General features: G+C 39.7%; 1 protein-coding gene across 2 annotated transcripts in view; it reads left to right on the top strand.

The window, feature by feature from the left end:
- Positions 1 to 22,103, top strand: part of LOC109991172 (protein unc-13 homolog C) — a 101,437-nt gene that overhangs the window by 33,988 nt on the left and 45,346 nt on the right. For both annotated transcript variants that reach the window (XM_065953031.1, XM_065953032.1), the window contains exons 10-16: positions 332 to 501; positions 2,658 to 2,773; positions 3,106 to 3,269; positions 7,240 to 7,396; positions 7,871 to 7,939; positions 16,284 to 16,373; positions 17,468 to 17,596. In XM_065953031.1, coding sequence (XP_065809103.1) covers positions 332 to 501; positions 2,658 to 2,773; positions 3,106 to 3,269; positions 7,240 to 7,396; positions 7,871 to 7,939; positions 16,284 to 16,373; positions 17,468 to 17,596 — 895 coding nt within the window. The remainder of the gene's footprint in view (positions 1 to 331; positions 502 to 2,657; positions 2,774 to 3,105; positions 3,270 to 7,239; positions 7,397 to 7,870; positions 7,940 to 16,283; positions 16,374 to 17,467; positions 17,597 to 22,103) is intronic.

Below are 22,103 nucleotides of genomic sequence, written 5' to 3'. Positions count from 1 at the left end.
ACGTCTAAGGATAATTCTTCCCTTCAGACAGAGACCCCTTCTCTTCTCATACACATGCTAGGCATGCGCAGTAACTCATACACACCCATGTGTGCACTCTAATACAAACTTTCTCTCATTTGGATCAAGGCGAGAAATGTCCTCCATATGTTGCATAGAAAAGTCAGGGAGCATGTGTGTCTGAACTAGTTTTTATGCTTGAATCGTTCATTTTGTTTTCATTCTGCTCCACTGAGTAACCTGATGAGCTGTCACTGAATATGCTGTTGCTGTTGTTGTCTATGTTGTTGTGATTGTTTCTGACTTGGCATAATCATCTTCCAAATTGCAGTGAATGTCACAATGCCACTGACCGCATCAAGGTGCGTGTGTGGGACGAAGATGATGACATCAAGTCACGGGTGAAGCAGCATTTCAAGCGTGAATCAGATGATTTCCTGGGCCAGACCATCATCGAGGTTCGCACTCTAAGTGGAGAGATGGATGTTTGGTACAATCTAGGTAAGATGGGCATTAAATCTTGGGGCCTTGATACTGGATATTGATTAATTGTTTTTGTATTTAAAATGCGGACAGTACACATTCATGGAAATGTACAAAATCATGGAAATAATCCGCACGAATACAAACGTACATAGAACCTCACAAAACACAGGCAGCACAACAACAAGCAGAAACCAAACAACAACATAAACAGTACATTAGTTGACAAAGACACACATATAACAATACTACAGGTGGCTATATGATTTTGCTTCTGTACAGAGAATCAACAGGTTTAAGGGCTGTTGCTCAAGTGAATGACCAACTGGTTATACATGAGTAAATAAGCAAGAATTTCATGGAATGTAGGAACATTAAGGCAGCACTGAAGATCCTAATTTCATATATTGGATGTATCAATTTACTTAAATCATGGTTGCAGATATTTGGGCACTTACCCAGATGTTTACTGGATTTGATCTAGCAAGACATATTGATCTGATGTTGGTTGTCAGAAGAAGATATAATACCTGAGTTCTAGGAAACCACAAAAAAAATAACAAATGTTTAAGGTGGTCTGTACAGATGAGCAAACTTTGAATAAAATCCGCAATATAAAACAGGGAACAACAAATCAGACAAAGCTTTTGATACCAACTTTAAGTGCTGGATAGTGGGGCTGTAACGTTTAAATCTCCGCCTCTACAATGACCATATTCAAGAAGCTGGAACAAAGGAATGCATTCTGCTTGAAAAGGATGGATCAAATTGGTAGATTGACTTACTCTTGACTACACTCTCTCTATTTGGTATGTGTTCTGTATGGTGTTTGATATGTACCAAAGTTGTAAAGTATGTAAAGATCAACACAACTGTCTCCGTAGCAGGATGCAACTGAAACCTTTGTTTCAGTTTGGGTTCTGTAGCTGTGAATGTAGGGTATTTTACTGTTGCTTTTCCTGTATAACACATTTTTTGTAGATGGGGAATGAATGTCAGCATAATGATAGCATCCACTTCTGTTGTAGTGTTATGACTGGCGGGTGCTGTCTTTGTTTGCCTCTCCAGCTAAAAGGAGGCAATTTGTGGTAATAGTGACCCCTGACCACTTCTGCTGCTCTGTGCCTTTTTAAATGTTCACAATGAATGTTTAAACAGGCCTTTGCTGGTGTGGGTGTCCACCCCTCCAGCTGCTCTCCTCTCTAAGCCTCTTCAGCGCCTCTTCAATCGGGGCCTTTTGTGTTCACATCACTGTTGCCTTTTCATATTATTATTTTTCACTTGTCTGTCTCTTGACCAACATGCTGTTTAGAAGAGCATCATTCATTTGACGCAGCGGAGATGACTTGAATACAGCAGCTTAGAGAGGCACATTAGAAATCTGTAACAAACCCCCAGCAGCTGTGGAGTCATTAGCTTTCAGGCCTGGCAGGAAAGTGACGGTCTTAATAGTAGTCTCTGTTTAGTGCATGCTCACATTCAGTCACACAAACTCAAAGTCAGTGTAAAGTGTGTGTCAATATTTGCATAAACAGAACATACTCTATTTCCCCAAGCCCACTGTAAATCTTATCAGTGATGGAACTAAAGCAAATGTTTTCTCATCATAAATAGTGGATGGTTGTGTGCAAAGATGTGATGTCATTCATGCTGTATTGAACATTATTTTATTTTATTATTTTATTATTTTTATTTTATTATTAATTTTTTATATATATAGATGTTTTGCGTTAAAGTTGCTGTCATTGATTTCTCTTGTTTGTCATTTTGCCATGGTGTGTTCAAGGACACAGATGGAAACAAAAGGTTGTGTGTTGTATTATATCATACATTCTTTCACTGACTGAGGACATTCCTTCTGTTTCTTTTTTCATTATTAATTCAGTAAAATTTCAAGATAGTTAGTTTGTAATGCGTCTTTTAGCTTGTCTTGCTAGTGTAAAGTATTAGTGACTTTACTGTATCAACCAGCATAATGAAAAACTGTTTGTTTTCCAGCAGGGATTATTAAGTTAAAAAAGTGAACAAAGAATGTACTTCACTACTAAAATGACATCTAACCCATTGGAGGAAGGTTAGAAAACATGTTGTTTCCTAGGAAGAGGCTCATGATTGTTAGTTCCTTTTCAGTTATTTTTAAGTAATGACTTATTCTGGTTGGTCGTGTGTTACAGATAAAAGGACGGACAAGTCTGCGGTATCTGGTGCCATCAGGCTCAAGATCAGTGTGGAGATGAAAGGAGAGGAGAACGTTGTTCCTCCTCATGGCCAGTACACCTGTTTACATGAGGTAACCATGATAATGCAATCCTGATTTAGGCAAGATTAGCTCTTACTTTACTCCAATCATCATCTTTGGAAAGTCGACCATCAGGTTTTCAAAGACAGTTACTAAAGAAAACACATTTGCTGTGATTTTATTGGGAAGCAAGCTAACAGGGCGAAAATCAATAATTACAAGTTTTTACAAAAAGAAAGATGTTTAGCTTTCCCCCCCTGCTATGATAAGGGTCTTCATTTGCTGGTGCACATCTCAAACAGGAGCCTCTTTTTTATTACTTGTTGTGACACCGTGCTCCATCACTGAAACCGCTTCTGTCTTATCTCTCGTGCCACTCATAGAATCTCTTCCACTACCTGACCGAGGTGAAGAACAGCGGTGTGGTGAAGATCCCGAAGGTGAAAGGGGACGAAGCATGGAAAGTCTATTTTGACGACGTTTCTCAAGAGATAGTGGACGAGTTCGCCATGAGATACGGAGTGGAGTCCATCTATCAGGCTATGACGTAAGTACCACCCTGATCTATGGTCTTTTACATCCCCAATCTGTCAGCGTCTCATTCAACAGAGTGGAGCAGAGAAGGAGACAAGAGAAGGAGAGTTAAAGACGAGTAGTAAAGATGTCTCCTCAGCAGAATCAGAGCTCTGAGAACTATCGAGCCCCTAGTTTGATTGATTAGTTGCTGGTCTCCTGGAAAAAAAAAACTCTTGACCTGCCTTGGTCCCATCGATCATTGACACACATAAACATCCCATTTCCTCTTCTCTGTTTCTCTCTGTACTTCTGTGACCCTGTCCATATATAAATGCCATTGTCACTGTTTTTACAATGCACAGGTACATTTAAAATTAACACAAAACATGTGCCCTAGACACACACGCACACATACAAACATACACATAAGCAAAAAAGCAGCACCTGAAAAGTTGAAATCATTAAACACAGATCTATGTCATTTAATTCTGTGTTACATTATGCAACGTTGATTTTCATGCAGCAGGCATTGATAGCCAGATTTACTCAGAATGCATCTGACTTCAGTGAAAGTCCCTTTCTAACTATTTGTAGTACATGTCATATGATATTTGTATATTAACTATATTTCACTATTGTTCAACACCAGACAAAGAATCTGAGGCACAACGCTGCATTTGATTCAGTGTATTATAATGAGTTAATGAGCATCACCACATGGGGATTTCAGATTGAGCGTTTGTTTGAAAATCTCAAATTGCATCAACAAAAGTTCACCTTTTTTAAGCTCTCCATCCGTTGCAGAATTCGCTTGTTGAGCAGTCCCAGTATCTGGCTCTGTAATTAGCTGCTGCTTTAGTAAATCAGATTCTAATTACACACAGATTGTGTGGGCAAATTGAATGAAACCCGCAGCCCACACTTTTGCTTTCATGTCCAGAAAAGTAAGCAACACTAGTTCATTGTTTTGCCATCAAAGTTTTTATATGAGTTGCAAGAAATGTAGAAAAAAAATGTATCGACGTGAAATAATCATGGTACAAAAGGGTTTGCTTTAAATGTCTCCGGCAAAATGAGAAGAGTAATGGGTCCCTCAGAAGGACTTTGGATGACTGGTTCCTACCAACACTGGGCCTGAATTTGAGATGACTTCCGCAGGGCTTTAAGCATGTATGATCCATACCATCAGTCAGAGAAGTCTGACTGATCCAAGTGATCCTGACCTAGTCTTCATATCCCACAGAAGCTCCTTCCTTTCCTTTTTTTAGGTAGGGAAAATGTGTGATTGAATCTCTGCTGAGCCCTGCAAAGCTTGATGTAGCTGTTTCAACAATGCTTCAACATCATGTCCACATAAGGAGGAGAACTGCTACAACAAAAACACCTACATAGCACAAGTGTTGTTGATGCGCTTTGTTTTGCTGCTGCAAACAGGTGTGGAGTTGCTAGGTGATAGACTGTTTTAGCATGATGGTATATTACAGCAGATGAGCGATCGCCAGGCAGATGAGTGGAGAAGTAAGTGGCCTCATTTCAAGATTTCCCAGATGGAGTTAATACTTCAGGCATGAACCTTTCTTAAGCTTGGTGTTTCTCATATCAGTGCTCATTGTGCTTCATCAGGAATTTATGAAATGGCCCTACCTTTTCCTTTTCCTCATCATAGCACCTTGACTCCCAGTCACTCCTGACATGATGGCTGCATAAATCACAGCAGCTTTGAACACCCCCCTGCCTCACCCCAATGCCCACCACAACAGCCCTCTTAACCCCCTCCCTCGTGTTCGTTTTTCTTCATCTCACTCTTATCACCACTCCCTGCCTCCCACCCCTGTTCCCCATCATCTTTTTCGGATTGCTCCCAGCTATCTAGGATCGTAAATTGACATGTGAATCTGCACATAGTGCATCTGGTTCACCAGTGAAAACCAAGGCAGGCTAACAGAAGGAGAAGCAAAGTCTTACTCTTGAAAATTGGCTCAGGAGACCCAGCTCTAAAAGCACCATGGGAATTCAGCGGATGCCATCATCACTCTCTTTGCATTACCCTCTTTTCTCGCCTAACCCCAAGTGCTCCTTGGTAATTTGGAGGCTGAAAGCAGAGTAATTAAATAGGCCTCCCGATGAGAACATGTTTGTGTTTCTATTTGTGAGTGTGTGCACATTTGCGTGCATGTGTGCAGGGGCTGCACTCAGGAGGAGGAGTAAATCAGTAATCATTACAGTACACAACTCTGCCCTTTTTTTTTTTTTTTTTTTTTTTTAGCATTTTTGCTGCATGGGCCAACAATTCACTGTGCTAGAGGCTCTTACCGGCAATTTCACATAGTTAGTGAGTGCTGCATTCCGTCAGCACCACTGTTTTATTTCTGTCCGACGACCAGCGTCATGGGTCTGTTTCTGGAGAGTCTGCGCAGCAATGAGCAGCTGTACTCATGGGTTTACAAGATCACGCGAGAATAGAGAGGAAAACATGCAAACATGCTTTTTTGCTTATGCGAGGTTGATTTTTTTCTGTTTATAGCTTGCCTGTTTCGACGTAATTTTGATAAAATTATGGAATCCATCTGTATATCATGTGTTTGACTGGATCCTCTGTGCGTCAAATTAAGTATTAAGCAAATGCTGTGTTTATAAAGTGCAGCCTTCTTATTCTTTAAGCTTTCATTCAGGCATCTTTACGCTGAAAAGCATCCAATGCCTCCAGATGTTTGGTAGCTATTGGTCACACCGGAGGCTGAGAGAGAGAAGCCTCTGTGTACATAATTGTTTACTGCTTTAGACATACAGGTTATTGTAAATATATTATTGTAACAATTTACAAGTTTCTTTATGTGCAGTGTGAATGCGAATGGATGAGGTAGTGAGTCTTGATGTTCATCGAAGGTACCACTGTCTTAAGCTGTAGGAGGCATTCCACATGGCCTGTGAAGCAGCATTATGAGGTGCTAAAAAGAGCATATGTTCCCCAGTCAGGCACAGATCTCCTGCTCAAACCAGGCTTTCCAAGCTTCAGCACATAATTACTGATGGGTAGCACTGTTGCAGAGGTTGGCTGTGTGTGTAGGGAAAGAGAGGGAGCAAGATCTTTGCAAATCCTAAGTGCAAAGACATGAGCCGCTTTCATTATGGTTAGTTTAAAGTTAAAAGCCACTGAGACAGTAGAGAAGGTTTGAAGCTTAATTTAAACAGGAGACATCAAGGTTGCAAAAGTGGAAGTCCCTCCCTTTGTTCCTAACTGGTAAAGATGCCTCGTGTGTATATGGTGCACATCATATGATTGAGATCCCGTTGATGCTGGGTCGACACGTGTATTAACCTCAGAGGAGAGCACTCACCTTGACGAGAGCCTGTGCTTGTGTTTTTCTCTGTGCTACTTGTTGCAGAAAAAATGTACAAGTTTAAGTTCACAACTAAATAAACACTTCTCTTTTCTGTTCCCATGGCTGTGATGATTTGATCTCATTAAGGGATCCCACAGGATTTACTGTAGAACGTGGTTGCTTCGTCTATTACTTCTTCTCGTGCCACCTTATGTCAGTAACAGAATAGGTTATACAGCTGTGATTAATGACATCATTTGTAACGGATAGTCCATGAAGGCACTTTTCTTACTACATGAACGGGGCTGTTAACTGCTTAGACATTAACTTTTCCACCAGAAGTAATTGTTAGGAACATTAAAATGATGTTCTCTTCTCAGAAGGGTGAAATAATGAAGGAATACTACTGTACTACAGGGCGTTCGCTTATGTTTTATTATTATTATATTTTTTTACTGCGGTTAATGCAGTGCAAAGCAAAGATTACATCAGGATATGGACATATCATGCACTTTATAATTTAGTTTATATTGAAAACTATTGGAATTTTACTGCTCTATATTTTTCATGTGATTGTGTATTTGTCCTAGGTAGATAAAAAAAACTCTTATTTTGTCCCAAATGGCGCTCTTTTTTAAGCTGCATAGAGTGATAGTGTTTTTTTCCCCTCCTCTGCAGGCACTTTTCCTGTCTGTCTGCCAAATACATGTGTCCTGGTGTGCCAGCAGTGATGAGCAACCTGCTTGCTAATATCAACGCTTACTTCGCCCACACCACCACCACCACCACAACCACTGCCTCCGCATCTGACCGATTTGCTGCCTCTAACTTTGGGGTAAGTGCACCTGTAACTGTCTTATGGTCTGACATCCACAGATATTACAGCTGCAATATAGTGCTTAGTGAAAATTAGGGTTTTTCAGTCTCCAGTCAAGCTAACATAGCATCGAATGCTGCCTTCAAGTTTTATATTGAGCCTTGACTGTACTACTTTGTGCCATCATTCTTATTTTGAGTTATTTTACAAAACTATTTGTGCACTCGAAATCAAAAAAACTCTCAGAGTTTGCCAGTGCTTACAATTCAACTTTTAATAAGCTAATGTTGTAAGGCATCAAATTATTTATCCAAGCAGTAAGCTGAGTCTGGCAATCTAGCTTGATCCCTAAATTTTCTTCCAGGAAGTAAAAATAAATCACTTCAGGTCATATAGCAATGCTTCCAACCCCGCAGTGTCATAAATTTCTAGACACAATGCTTTGAGTGTGGTGACGCTTTAAACTGAATTATGGAATTCTCCTCCTGACAGAGGGAGAAATTTGTCAAATTACTGGACCAGCTGCATAACTCACTGAGGATCGACCTTTCTAAATATCGGGTATGTGAGACTCTCTTCATGTGCTGTGTTTGTTTATGTCATCCCCATGCTTGTCTTTGTGATATATATTTTCACTGGACATGTGTTCCTACCTGCTCCGGAGACTTTTCTTATTTTCTTTGAAAATATATACTCTGTTAACTGCTACCTGTCACCTTGCTGATTGGATATACTTTGGATATCAAGGTTAATACTGCTCTGTTAACAGCATGCTGTGTGTTTACTGTGTCTGGCTGTGGCAACAATCCATTAACACTTTGTCGTAAATACCAAATGTGTTTGTCACCTTGATTATTTTCTCTCTTGAATGAATTTCAGTATTTATTAAATGCTTGTTTGATGTATGCAGATCAGTGTAATCACAAAGGATGGACATTAATGCAGATGCAAATGTGTAATGATAATTATAGGAAAATAAAGATGAGGTGAATGTCAGTTTTGATGTAGTGACCGTATCTTACAGGGAATGACATTTGATAATGTCACATGTGGCACAGTCATGTTTCTATAGTTTGGATTACATTAGACTTATACTAAGGTAAATGGTTGGGATGGAGGCAGCGTACACATGGATTCAGCTGGTTTGAGCTGTGATAATGAAGGAGTGGAGGACTTAAAATGTATGACTAGGGAAGGTAGGAATGTTTTACAACAAAGACTAATCTCACATTTCTATATGTAGGCTATAGTATCCCCACACAGTTCATGTGATCACAGCTATTCCTAACATAAATGTGAAATGAATATGTAACAGTCTCCTGGAATGCCTTATACATTAACGAGGCAATCCCCCCCCCTCCATCCCGCCCTGCCCTGCTGTGCATGTTTTATTTAACTTAAGAGAAACGCTTTACATGTTGGTGATTAGGCTGCAGCATCCAAGGTCAGATGCTTCATCATTAACTGCTCACTACTTACTCAAACATACATACTGCAGCAAAAAACTAATGTGGTACACAGCGGGGAGTGGAGAAAGGGAGGAAAATCTCAACTGTATATGTTCCTACTGCAATGAGAAAGAAAGGAAGAGCCAATCACTGCTTGTACTAACTATTCAAAATCACAGGGGTTATTTGATCTATGACAATTTGTTAACATTACAAATGACAATATATAAACTGTACATATATAAGGATGATGTATTCTTACATATACGTTTAAGCATTATATATGCTTACATAGATAAGCCTTTCATTTGGCAAATACAGAGCTGCAGAAAAAAAAAAAAACGTATTGAAAGTTCCTGCTGGACTATTTCAGCAACATCATAGATTAATCGTTGTATCTTTATTTTTTAAAGTCTTATCGGGTCGGTAGTGTTGAATTGCGCTGCATTCAAGAAAGATATGGTGTTCATATTTAGTCCCTTTAATTTTTCCCCACACTTACATACGTGCTGGGGAAAATCATGTTGGATATTAACAGGTGTAGTGATGTTTCACCCCCTCTGAATGGCTTGCACTCACAGGCTTATTTGTTAGATGGAATGGGTCCATTCCTCACGGACATTTCTTTGGTGATTGTCACAGAATGATGTGTAGCAGGCAACGTCTGTTAGTAAGCTTTATGTGCTGCTGTAGAGAATATTCCGCTTTACCTGTAATAGACATTCTGTGTATGTGTTGGGACTTAAACTGCTGTCAACATTTGATGCATTACTAGGCTACATGTCTTGCATGACATTTTCTCTTACACTTATTCATGTTGTTAGCTCAGTGACTTGTAGCTGTAACTATTGTGTGTTGTTTAAAAATGAAAATACGATTAAAAAGCAAAACATACAAGAGCTATAGACAAACATTGAAATTAAAAAACATGTACAATACTTTTGTTTGATGAGGTTTGTACAACCCTCCAATGCAACCTCATCAAATGACCCCATTCTGAATCAAGAAGTTGTTAAAAAGAGCAATCAAAAACACATTTACCCTCTCCTCACCTAAATGACATGATATATGGTGTAATCGAAAATCTAGCCGGTATAGTGTGATCTGTAATTGCCAGAGATCTTCCACTCGCAGGTCACCAAATGTGTTGCAGTGTTCTACTCAGGGAGATTGAAATCCTGACATACAGAACATAATCTGCCAGAACAATCCCAGGAGAGTTAATCCTGTTAGACACCACACACCGTCACAAACACTGTCACACACTCTGCCTGACCCTGTAAGTGCACATGTTCATCCACATTCATGCGCTCTCATGAAGGTACAGACGACAAACATGCTTTTTCCTTTCACCCCCTCTCTCTTTTTCTGTCACTTTTTCTCTCTCTGCCTCTCACACACATACATACAAACTCATCTCTCTGACACACATCCTTTTAAAAATTGCACACATTAATACGGCTGTTTGACTGCAAAGGCTCAATGACTCACACACAGGTATGCACCTGAGCAACCAAGCACACACACACACACACACACACACACACACACACACACACACACACACACATCTCCACACTTCTCCCCAGCTGGTGGCATTTCACAGCGAACTGCAACTGAGAGATGACCCTCTCACCTTTAATGTGACACAAAAGGTAATGTGTCATTGAGTGGGTGATTGCTTTAGTTCCCCTGTTCTGTTCTACAGCTCGCTGTGCGAAGCCACGTGTGATTACAGACACACCCAGCTAGCTGCAGATCCTGCTCTCTGCCCACACAGGGAGAGAAAAAAAAGAGAGGTTGAGAGAAGGACAGCCAGAAGATACCAAGAAAGAGAGAGGATGTCAGGGAGAAAGACAATGAAGTTGCAAACAGTGAGGGAGGGATAAACAGGATTTAGAGGAGAAGAGGAGCGGTATGAAATAAGCAGAGAGAGCGTGGTTGAGGAGATGGGATTTTTTTTTAAAGTGGAAGAGAGGTGGAGAAAGTGGGAGTTGGATTTGAAAAGAGAGGAGGAACAGATAAAGAGTGAAAGGAGGCATGGTGAGCCGACGACGGCAAAGGAGAGAGAGGGTTAAGTGGAGGAGAGATGGCCTCTGTTATTTTCAGATGGCCTGGCTGTCTGGTGATGACACGTTCACTGAGAGCAGTCACAGAATATCACATTGGCTTCACCTGCCAGCACTGCCCTGCTGCTCTCTTGTCAAGCCTGCCACAGACCAGTGGTTCACACACACCACACACACACACACACACACACACACACACACACACACACACACACACACACACACACACACACACACACACACACACACACACACACACACACACACACTGAGTTCATCGTCTCTCTCCTTCATTCTCGCACTTTCTCAAGCTGTCCCACTGAGCCAACCTGCCACTATTGGACAGTAATAAGATTCAGATCTGGCTGCACCACCGTTCCTTGTATGGATTTCCCCATAATGACATTCTGAGCCAGATTGAGTTTGCTTTTGTAAAACAGAGGGCTTGAATCAGCAGGGAAAGAACCAGGGTGCTGCTGCCACTCTACATTTTGCTACATATGCGTTTCTTTCCTCTAAACTTTATTCTAACAGCCCTGATACACGGTGACACCTTGTATAGCCAATCTGTCCCAGCTGGGATTTGCAGGTTTCTCTGGGTTGGACAAAAAAATCATAGTATTCTGAGCACGTTTCGAAGGGATTTGTGCTGTTGGCTTAGTTTGGACAGTCTGATATAAAGTGATGTTTGTTCAGTAAGCACCCATGGGAGTTGTGTGCTATTCTCTTAAAATGGAGCTCTGTGCAGTATTACAGTGGGCTCTGACAGAAAAAGGTTACTCAATGCAAATAACTACATGTTGCTTTCTACAGTGCAAAAGTTTCTTCTGCCTCCTGCAGTAAAAAAAAAAACGACATGAAGAACAAATTGTTCTGTGCCTTCAGGATTGTGACACATTCAGTATCACTGAGGTGTTAATTGGACTTTAAAAGCATCACCTAAACAAAAAAATATATACTTCTGGGTCATTTCTACTTATCACAGTGTGCTACAGAAGTAAACAACCAGACACACATCGCAGACTAAACATTTTTCCCATTTTCTGGAGGAATACAGTTTTCAGAGAACAAAGCAGCATTTACTTTTTTGCAGGTATTTGTGCTAATCCTGCTTCTCTTTGCAGAGCAAAACGAGCATAATCCAAAGCTACTGCTTTGAAATGTGTGACATTGTAAAAAGCCAAACACAACTGACAAGCTAGTATCACATTTCACAGAGATAAAAAACCTCAGTACCGCCCTTCTTCTTCTTCTTCTTCTTGTTTTCTTGTAAAAAAAAATCTTTAAAAAAAGTTTTTTAGAAGGAACAAAAATGTACGTCAGAAATGTGAAGTTCTGCATCTATACTAACGTATTAACTGCGATATTCTTTGGTTATAAAAAAATGTATATATATATTTTTTCAAATGATAGAGAAGTAGAAGTTCCACTTCTTGAAACCAGTTTAAGAGACATTATCCTTTTAACAGAGGAAAATAGAAAAAAATAGACTGATTAATGTTGTTTTCATACGTCATAGTTCATAAAGTCACTAGTCACACAAAATCAAAACACACAGAGACAAGCCCACAGTAGCATGCCTTCACTACGGATGTTCTCAGTGTTGTGTTCCTGTCACAGTTGCAGGGCCGGTTCCCGTCAGTGCATGACAGCTTGTGATCTCTTTCTCCACATGTTTACCTGAACTTCCTCCACTTCTTGCCTGGTGTTTTACCAGCAACTTTTCATTTTGTCATACGCTGCAACTATAATCTTAAAAAGAACATAGTTAACTCATGAGTCAACTTTCTACCCAATTAAATAATAAATAGTTAAAATGATCAGTGTGAAATTACAGCTGAGTTCTTGCACAGTAATCATGAAGCTACATGCTGTGTTTTTTACACCAACATAAGTCCAAAAGACTGAGTGAATGACCTGATATTATCATTAAACCGATCAGTTGAGCATTTATTTATTTGAAGTCAAAGTATAGTTATTAAAGTTGAGGGGAAACAGTGTCCTCACCTTACTTTCTTATGAGAAGCAGCTGTTTTTAGTTGTGCACTTGTATAGGCGCTCACCCAGAACAACATTCAATGAAGACGAGAAGAAAGACAAAGAACTAAAAGCTCATCAGCATCACTCACTCCTGGTCCCATCTCATAATGGACTTTCTGTCATTTTTGGAAGGCAGTGATGATGTTGTCTCTACCTTTGGCTCAGAGACGGATGCTATGCTGTTTTAGTATGCTTGCCTGCTTCTATGCAATAAATCTGTTCCTTTTTCCTTTGTTTTTGCTGCTGAAGTTTGAGAATTTTTCAATTCTGACCAAATGGATGTGCCACACCAGAGAAAATATAATAAGTGTCTGTCCTTGAATATCATTTACACAAAATGCTTTTTGAATAGCAGCAGGATAATGGGAGCGATTTTAAGATCAGGCCTTTAGGGGTGCTCAGATCCTAAAGAAATTGTAACATGTAGAGTTCCTGTTCAATCCTCCAAACAAGTAACATTTTCCGTCATGCGAAATTATACAACAATAAAAGTAACATGAAGTTAAATGAGTTTCACACCACAAAAAAGTTTGTAAGGAGATGAAAGATGCTGTATTCAATTCATAAACATATAATTATAATGTCATTATTGTTTTTTCATTATTTTCTGAGCATAATACTCATAGTTGAGCCATGTTTTAATGCTGATACCATTATACCATTGTAACATTTTAAATGAAGGAATTGTACATGTAACAATGCATCTCAACATTGTGTATAATTAACAATGACCTGGATATTTTCTCACTAATTAAATCACTTGGGAGTAAAACATCATATTTTTACACCAAAATAACTGAACCTTAGCATCATTGACTTCTGGGTTTTTCTTAATTTAATTAAGTTAGGAAGGGAATTTTCTTCTGCACCCTGAAAATAATTATTACACAGCATACGTAACGTTAGCTAGCGAGCCAGAGCGCTGAACAAACTTAATGAAGGACGGCTAATAACTTTGGCTTTTGCTTAGAAATCTTTACTCCCTTTCACTTCACTGTGTGTGCACACCTGCTGGTTTAATCGTGACTTTTGGATAAAAAACAACTGTACAAAGGGGGGGGGGGGGGGGTTATGCTGTATGGCATTAGCAAAGGATTATTTTGACTTAAAATGTTATTATTATTAATTATTTGTAGACATTATTCAAAATAATAGCCAAATGTAAAAGTAAGATATTTGCAAAATGTCTGTCCAATTTCAAACATCTGGTGAGGCTCATGCCCCTGTTATTATTTTTTGGATGTTGAAATGAAATGTAAAGGTACTGAAGCTCCGCTTAAAAGGGTTTAAATTCACTTATGGATGTATCTATTAGCGGTGGCAATCTGTTCTCAATGAATCCCCCCCACACTGTCTTGTGTTTACTTAACAATGCTTTACTGCTACACATATACAAGGTGTTTTTAAGCTACCCAAGCAGCCTTAATGTGGTTCCTCTCCTTAAGCTGTGATTTTCATTTAGAAAAAGCCTGCTCATTTGCTCTTCGTATTAAACCGATGTAGTTAAAAAAAACACTTTCAAACGTGCACCATTTCCAATCTGTGATCAGAAGACATTGTGAAGATCCCGTCTACCTCCTTTAAACCAAATGAGTGTCAATGAGTCCTTGACTTTACTGGATGAAAATCATCATAATTACAATGCTTGATTACCTTTTGACATCAGAGAATCAACTAATTAACATGTTTCACATGCTAAACGCTGGAGGATTTATTTTTCTGACAAATAAATAGAACATGATACAAGGTTTTATTCTGTTTGCAATTTGAATGAGTAATTTATTTTCAAAACCAAGACTGTGAATGAAACTTCCACTGTTGCTGAAAAGCCGACTGCCAGGAGTAAAAATTGCACCATTTCTCCCACTCTAGGTGATTTTCTTCTCCGAGATAAAGGTGTTAATGCTTTGATTAGAAAAGCAAGAAAGCACTGATTAGTTTGACATTACTTGAGGAATACTGGCGCCTTTGTGGATTAGCTATCTTTATTTTTCAGAATTATTTTTTAGCAATAATGTAACATGATTGGTTTCACCCTATACAAGTTGCAATTCCTACACCACCAAAAAAAGAAGAAAAAACACAGCTAAAATACATTTTGACTGTTCCAGCACAGTGATTTCAGGAGTAAAATAAATGGCAACATTCAAGGCTGCAGTGGAAGCTTTGCATCCATGTTTCAAAGAGACTGGTGGTTATACTTGTGTTTGAAGGCTACAGATATAGGAGGTTATTGAAAGAGAAATCTCAGTGTCAGCAGAGAGAGAGAGAGAAAGAGAGAGAGCGAGCGAGGGAGTGACTGATGGCTCTTACAGTATGGGCTTCATGCTGTGAACGAGACTGCTGGGGCTACTGTAGCTGCAAGAAACGTCTTTTCTTTGATTGTAATTTGGGATTTATATTTAAAGCTGTCTACTGGGGACTAGATGAGACAGGATGCAATAGCTTCTTAAATCACATTTTAAAAAATTCAAACGGAAGATGATCCTACAAATACGAACAAGTGATGAAATACCAGAAGCAGTGATGCAAACAACATTTTGTTTGAGGCAGAAAAACAGCTCAAAGATTGTCTTCTTCTCTCCCCCTCCCTGTCAGCAGCCAAATATAGAATAACTGGTCCATATTTGCTTGTTCAGTATGTGTGTCATGCTTGTTTGCCTGGAGGTTCTTTAGTTTATCCATGTTAGGGATTTTGAAACCAGTTTTTAGGTTGAGTTGAACAAAGAAAAAACAACAACATTGTCTTATTTTCTGTTCTTTCTGACTAGAAAATATCCATCTTGATTCATTGAACACAATACAAATCTGTTTTGCCTGCATCATAACACATCTTGTTTTAAAAAGATCTCTCCGGATCGGCCTTTCTTTCAGGCAAACCTTGTGCTGTCAAGCCTGCGGGCTGCTGCGGTTATTTGGCTCAGTTTTCTGAAGTTCTATTGTGAATTTTTTGGGTTTATAAAAAGGAAAGTAAACAGGCATCATTTCATAAGAGCACAGAGCGATTGGGTGAAGTAGGGTAATGTATGGGGCAGTGAGGCCTTTCCTCAGGGCTGTCAGGGCTTTATATGCTCCCCGTCACGGTACTCTGCACTGCCTGATGACTTCATGGCCCCCGAAATGGAGGTTTTCATCTGCAGAGACCTCCCTTGTCCACTAAATGATTAGACAGACAGTCATTTCGTTATGATTGCTGGGCGTCGCTCTGTAATCAATTACTATGTTTTGGCCTAAGTGATGTGATGTGGAGGGTCTGGTTGTGTGACGTTAAAAGGCTGCCGTCAACAAGATGTCTTCTCTCCTCTAATTATTTTCTTCACTTTTCCCTTCTTTTTTTATCTCTTTCAGGATAATTTCCCTGCAGGAAACCCAGAGCGCCTCCAAGATCTCAAGTCCACGGTTGATTTGTTGACCAGCATCACCTTCTTCAGGATGAAGGTAGCTTGTGTGTATGTGTGTGTGTGTGTGTATTTGTGGGGTTAGGCTGTATTGACCGGGAAGTAGTTAAAAGGGGGATGGGGGGGCTGGCTCTATGGCACTTAATGTAAGAAATTGAAAGAACAATAAACATCGTAATAAATGAAGACGGAACCCGGCACGAGCTAACCATCGTAGATGTATGAAATAAATGTCATTTATGACCTTTTATCACGGGAGTGCACGTGAGTGAGATCCCTTTATTACTGGTTATGGCTGTAAAATCGACCAATGTTCAATTATAAACGTAAACCCAGATAGATTTTTGGTACATTCACATCTAGCTGAAATCAATTCAAACACATAACTCTAGAAAACATGTCCTCCTCAGCAACGATCAGACCTAGATGATTTATCTAAGCCCTGTTTCTTCACTGCAGACTCAAGCACTGGGGGTGTGTTCATAATAATGTAGGTAATGTATGTTGACCTGCCTGCTGTTTAAAATGCTTCCAGCTCTGTCCCCCCCCCCCCTTTAACACTATATAGTATGCCTTGTCTTGAGTTGTCTTCCGCTATATTAAAAGCTCGCCTCCATTCAGCTCTTTCTTTGGTGGGAGAGGGGCGGGGGTGTAGAGCAGAGCGCTGAGGCGTAGCTAAGATGGCAGCTGTGAGCAAAGGAAGGAAAACTGTCACTTTAGGTTATCAAAGCTTTCAGTCTGTGCCATGGCCATGCTGAGCTTTATGGTACATAGTACATACACACCGCTGCTCTTACACTGGGGCTTCAGTATTACCAAAGGATGTACTGCACTCTCTCCTAAATGTCAGGCTGGCCTCATGTCAATTATGATATACATAATAGATGTGATAAAGGTTCCCTATTCAACAAGCAAGTAATACATTTGGATTAATATTTCAAACATGTAATGTGATATCATTACGTTATAGCTCAACTGATGGATGGTGCGGTATGTGGTAATATACATAAGACAAAGTAACTGCCATTGGCTGATAACATCATGTACAGCTTTATGTTTAGCATTAAATGCTATTAGAACATCTTATGCTTTGAGCATTCTTTCGTAACATCTGTGGGGTTTTTTTGTGTGCAGGTTCAAGAGCTCCAGAGTCCACCGAGAGCCAGTATGGTGGTGAAGGACTGTGTTAAAGCGTGTCTGGACTCTACGTACAAATACATTTTTGATAACTGTCATGAACTATACAACCAGCTCCTCGACCAGGTAAGCAGATCCTTTAAACCATAACTAAACCTCCTTGTCAAAGTCAGGCCTTTACTGACGCATGGGAAGAAGTGCAGTGTCTTTAAAAACTCATATGACTTACACAAAGTGATGAACTGCCGAATAGAAGATCGAAGCATTCCTGAAATCACATCTTGACGATTTAATGACACATACTTATAAATGGGTATATTCAACATTTAATGACTTCACACCTGGATTTTTTAACGTGTCTTGAAACACTTAAGTGTGGGGGTTTAAGAGTCCACACAAATGAATTCCTGTTGCTTGCTTCTTTTACCAGAGACAGTGTGTGCCTGTCTGTATCTGAATCATCGCCTTTCTGGCTGCATCGTCTGTGCATAGCAGCATCATTGGCTCGTCAGTCAAACCATTTACTAAATCACTACCTGCTCTGCCACTTTCTTAACACACTGGCAGTCAGATAGGGTTTGTATTTTTTTAAAGAAGGACAGAGGCGTTTACACCTTCTTGTCTTTAAGAGTGATGTGTGTTTTCACTAGGCTATAATCCTGTCAACCCACCAATATACAGTTTTCCTTAAAGAGCGTTGTCTGCAAGTCTTTGGATAATGCTAAGAATATCTTAAAACAGATGTCGAGAAAACATATTATTATTTAAAATTAATATTCTAAAACTTCATGTGTTCACTACTGCTATTCTTGTTTTGGATTTGTCTATCATAAATTTAGTGTTGGGTTCCCTACGCTTGAAAGCCATGTCCCAGACAACAACTGATACTGATAAGAAACCCTATGATGCTGGGAAATTCTTTCCGGCATCAACTGGACATTTGAATTTTTCTGAGATAATTTAAACTGAACTCAGTACATTACTGGTCGGAGAATGACCCAAGACCAGGGACATGTTGGATCCATTAAATGGACCCATGAATACAATAACAAAAGTAAATGCCCTTTTTTAAACCTAATCATTCAGTAATAGACCACCACACCATAATAATCTTACCAGGGCTTACTTTCTTCTCATCTCTTTCCCCAATTTGCTTAAAGAGGGCTTGATCAAAGATTTGCTGTATGGTTTGACTTCTGTGTAGGCCTTTCTTTAAATTGTCATATAGCTTTTGTTTCACCTCGTAGTAGAAGGTATCCATCTGTCCTTCACTCTGCTGCCTCAATCTCACTGGCACACAGTCAGAACCTGTTGTTGGCTCTACCTCCCAATCAGCCTCCTACTCACATTGTATGTCGCTAAGGCCTATGTGTTTATTGGTTTTGTGAAGGTTGGTTGGTATTATTTCTCCTAACCAATCAAATGGTAAGAAGCCAGGTATATAGGCAACTATATATAGACTAACAGATCGATGTGATACAATTTGAAGGAAGAGGGGCTGGGTTTAGACAACACCTGGAAAGAACACCAACTTGTTTGTCTATGCTTGTGACTTTTGAGAGTGCAGAGTACTGTGGTCAACACATCGTAGAAGGCAGAAGAAAAAAAGAAAGATCTGAGGCATACATGCTAGACTTTCTGTCGGGAGGTCCAAGTTTACCTGCTATTGCCTTTTCCGAATAACAATCATTTAACAGTCAGCTCTACCTGATTACTTTACGTTTATTTCCCAAGGAGAATGGCCTCCACACCACAGAAGATAGTGTACTCTCAGATAATGGGCGCAATCCACTCAGAAGTTGAATAATAAGCTTCCTTTGTTTAAACAGCCTGAGGGGTTGTAAGCAATTACCAAAGCAGAGCGATAGACACTTTGGCTAATTACATCTTCGTCCACCAAGGTGTCACAAGTGACAGCCTCTCCATCAATGCTTCCTTCACAGTAGAAGAAGAAGACATCAGCTTCACAACAAAGCAAATCTCACTGTGACTATAAATGATTATGTTCACATATACCAGGTAGCCTTTGACTCAGCGGAAACAACACATTACAGACCCCAATTCTCCACTTGCTAACAGTGACTGAGTGCAGCAACACTTAGGCTGACATGGTGGCCGTGCAGGCAGTGAAATATCTCAGTCCACTACGAGGCATCTTGCATAACATAACAACAAAGCTCTCTGCGTCTGCCTGGGCATAAAATCACTGAAGGGAGGGGGGGCAGGGGGAATCTGGCCTAACAGTTTCTTCAATCCTCGCAGGAAAGAGAGGATTTTGAAGACGAGGGGGAAATAAAAAGAGAGCAAAGGATTCATACAGAAAGGGCACAAAAAAAAAACACACACCATAAATTCCAAGAGTAAATTCAAGGAGCAATGAAGGTGCTAGGCCGTAATTGAAAATGTATTAAATAAAAATGCATATGTATTCATGAATTCTAATGTATAATGTAAATATAAATGCATAAGTAGATGGAAGATTATAGAGGCAATCTGTTTTTTGAAAAGGGAGGTCGATAATGGTTGACAGGCTGACACAGACAGAGGCAGAGACCTGCTGTGCTGAAGAGCCACATAGGAGAGAGATTACTACTCCACTTGTTACCGAGCAAGCGATTCAAATTGATTTGATAAGAATCGCTCTTACTAACGTTGTCACATATTTGCCAACAATCCCCAAATGGTCGGTTTAGCTATCTTTGAAGAAGACAGTGTTTGTTCTCAGGATCTTTGTGTGTATTTTTCCACATTACCATATGTATGTACATACAACATGTTTTTTAATGCATGCATTGCAGCGGCTTCAGATCCACCCACTGCGCTTTATCTCTAGAATTTGATCATATTCTCAGAGAACCTCCTTCAATCAGAGCCTCTGTAATCTGTGTTTTACATTGAGAGAACTGATGAGAAGCCAGTTTTATGCTAATGCTGATTTCTCCTACACAGGGACCGAAAGTGCTAAAACATAAACATAAACCACTAGCTACCCTCAAGAGGGGTGATACTCTCTTATTAATATGTCATGAAGTGCCCCCACCACTCCTTGCAATGCAAAAATGAAAGTACACTGCACTCTTTGTTCAATACAGTATTCAGCTCCCAGTACAACTGAGACTGAAGCCCATGGGTCGGTTGTTGTCTGTAAAAAGGCAGCAGGCCACTTAATCACCTTTAACAATGTGTTTGTACCTGCTTGAGGTGAATACTGATGAGCAGAGGGAGTCTGCACTGAGTTTTAGCGGGTTGCATGCAGCATCCAATTTAGTAGGGATGACACAACCTTCAGTGTCCTTCATACATGCATGCGGCTACACACACATGAACACGCACATACACAAAGATACACATTCAGACTGTTTTTTTCCATAACTGACTCACCTCCTGCAGAGATACTTCTTTCATTATTCATGCCAGAAATTTAGCATTAAAGCACCTACTGCATGCACTTCTATATCGACTCCTGATGGCCCAGAGCTGTTCAGCCAAACCTCGCTTTTGAACTTAGTACAACTATTCTGATTACATAAACAATGAGTTTGGGGCTGGAATTGATCATATGCCCATGTAATATAGCTTTGATTAAACTCCTGTTTCTTTTCACTGGTAATCACTTGTTAGACTCTCAATATGTTGAATTTCATGATTAATTGGCCGAGCAAATCTGTCTTTGGCCCTGGTTGCCTTAATTTATGAGCACGCTCATCATCATTTGTTTCTTTACAGCCATTTATAACCAGTTTTGGTAGGGCATGCTGTTGATGATTTATTTTTTGGTCAGTACATGAAAATGTCTCAAGCTTAAATTTCATGTCCTCACACAGTCTTGGAGTTAAGATTCTGTTACACATAGAACTCAGACTTTCTCCCACACCTTTGCATTTTGTCATTTCTTGCTACATAGCAACAGAAGTTAATATGCAAATGAGAAACGCATGACTCTTTGATCAACATGATGCCTGGGATGTAACGTCCCATGGAACGAGGAGTAATCTGTTCTCATGACGATGGCAAGCAGAGTGATAGACTTTTGCCACTCTAAATCCAAATGATTAAAGTGCTGAATCCTGCATTGACACGATGGGCTGTCACAAAATCAGCTGTAAGCTTCATCTCTGCTTCTTGTTCTTGGAAGATTAATTTCAGTAGATCTCCCATCTGCAATGCAAGCAAGACATGCGGCACTATATCCCATTGGTCGCAAGATATTTGATAAAAAGATGTACAAGTTGATGATTGTAGGTTTTGATTGGATTCTAAGGATCGTATTGATGATAAATGGACTTCTGTTGGATTTCCATATCCCCAGCTTTCACGACATCATCTCTGATCTGTGCAGCACCAAAGTCATTATGCTTTAGGTTTTGAAATGATTCAACATAAATAATTTAATAACTCTATCTCCATGTTTAACTTTTAAAAATGGTTTTATTAATAAAGACAAGCAGACTTTTAGTTTTCAACTTAAATACACAATCCAGGAAAAGTTAATAGCTTCTCCTTCAGAGGTTTGGTCTCTAAAAGTTGGTTACTGGACTTTCAAATGTTGGCTGGTTTTATGGTTCGTTTTATTTGTAATTGTGATTCCATGATGTCAGTACTTATGCACTTTTGTATGTTTTCTTTAATCTTT

This window comes from Labrus bergylta, chromosome 3, assembly GCF_963930695.1.
Source record: "Labrus bergylta chromosome 3, fLabBer1.1, whole genome shotgun sequence".
Classification (NCBI taxonomy): domain Eukaryota; kingdom Metazoa; phylum Chordata; class Actinopteri; order Labriformes; family Labridae; genus Labrus; species Labrus bergylta.
The sequence above is the reverse complement of the archived record's forward strand: the minus strand, read 5'-3'. Positions and strand labels throughout refer to the sequence as shown.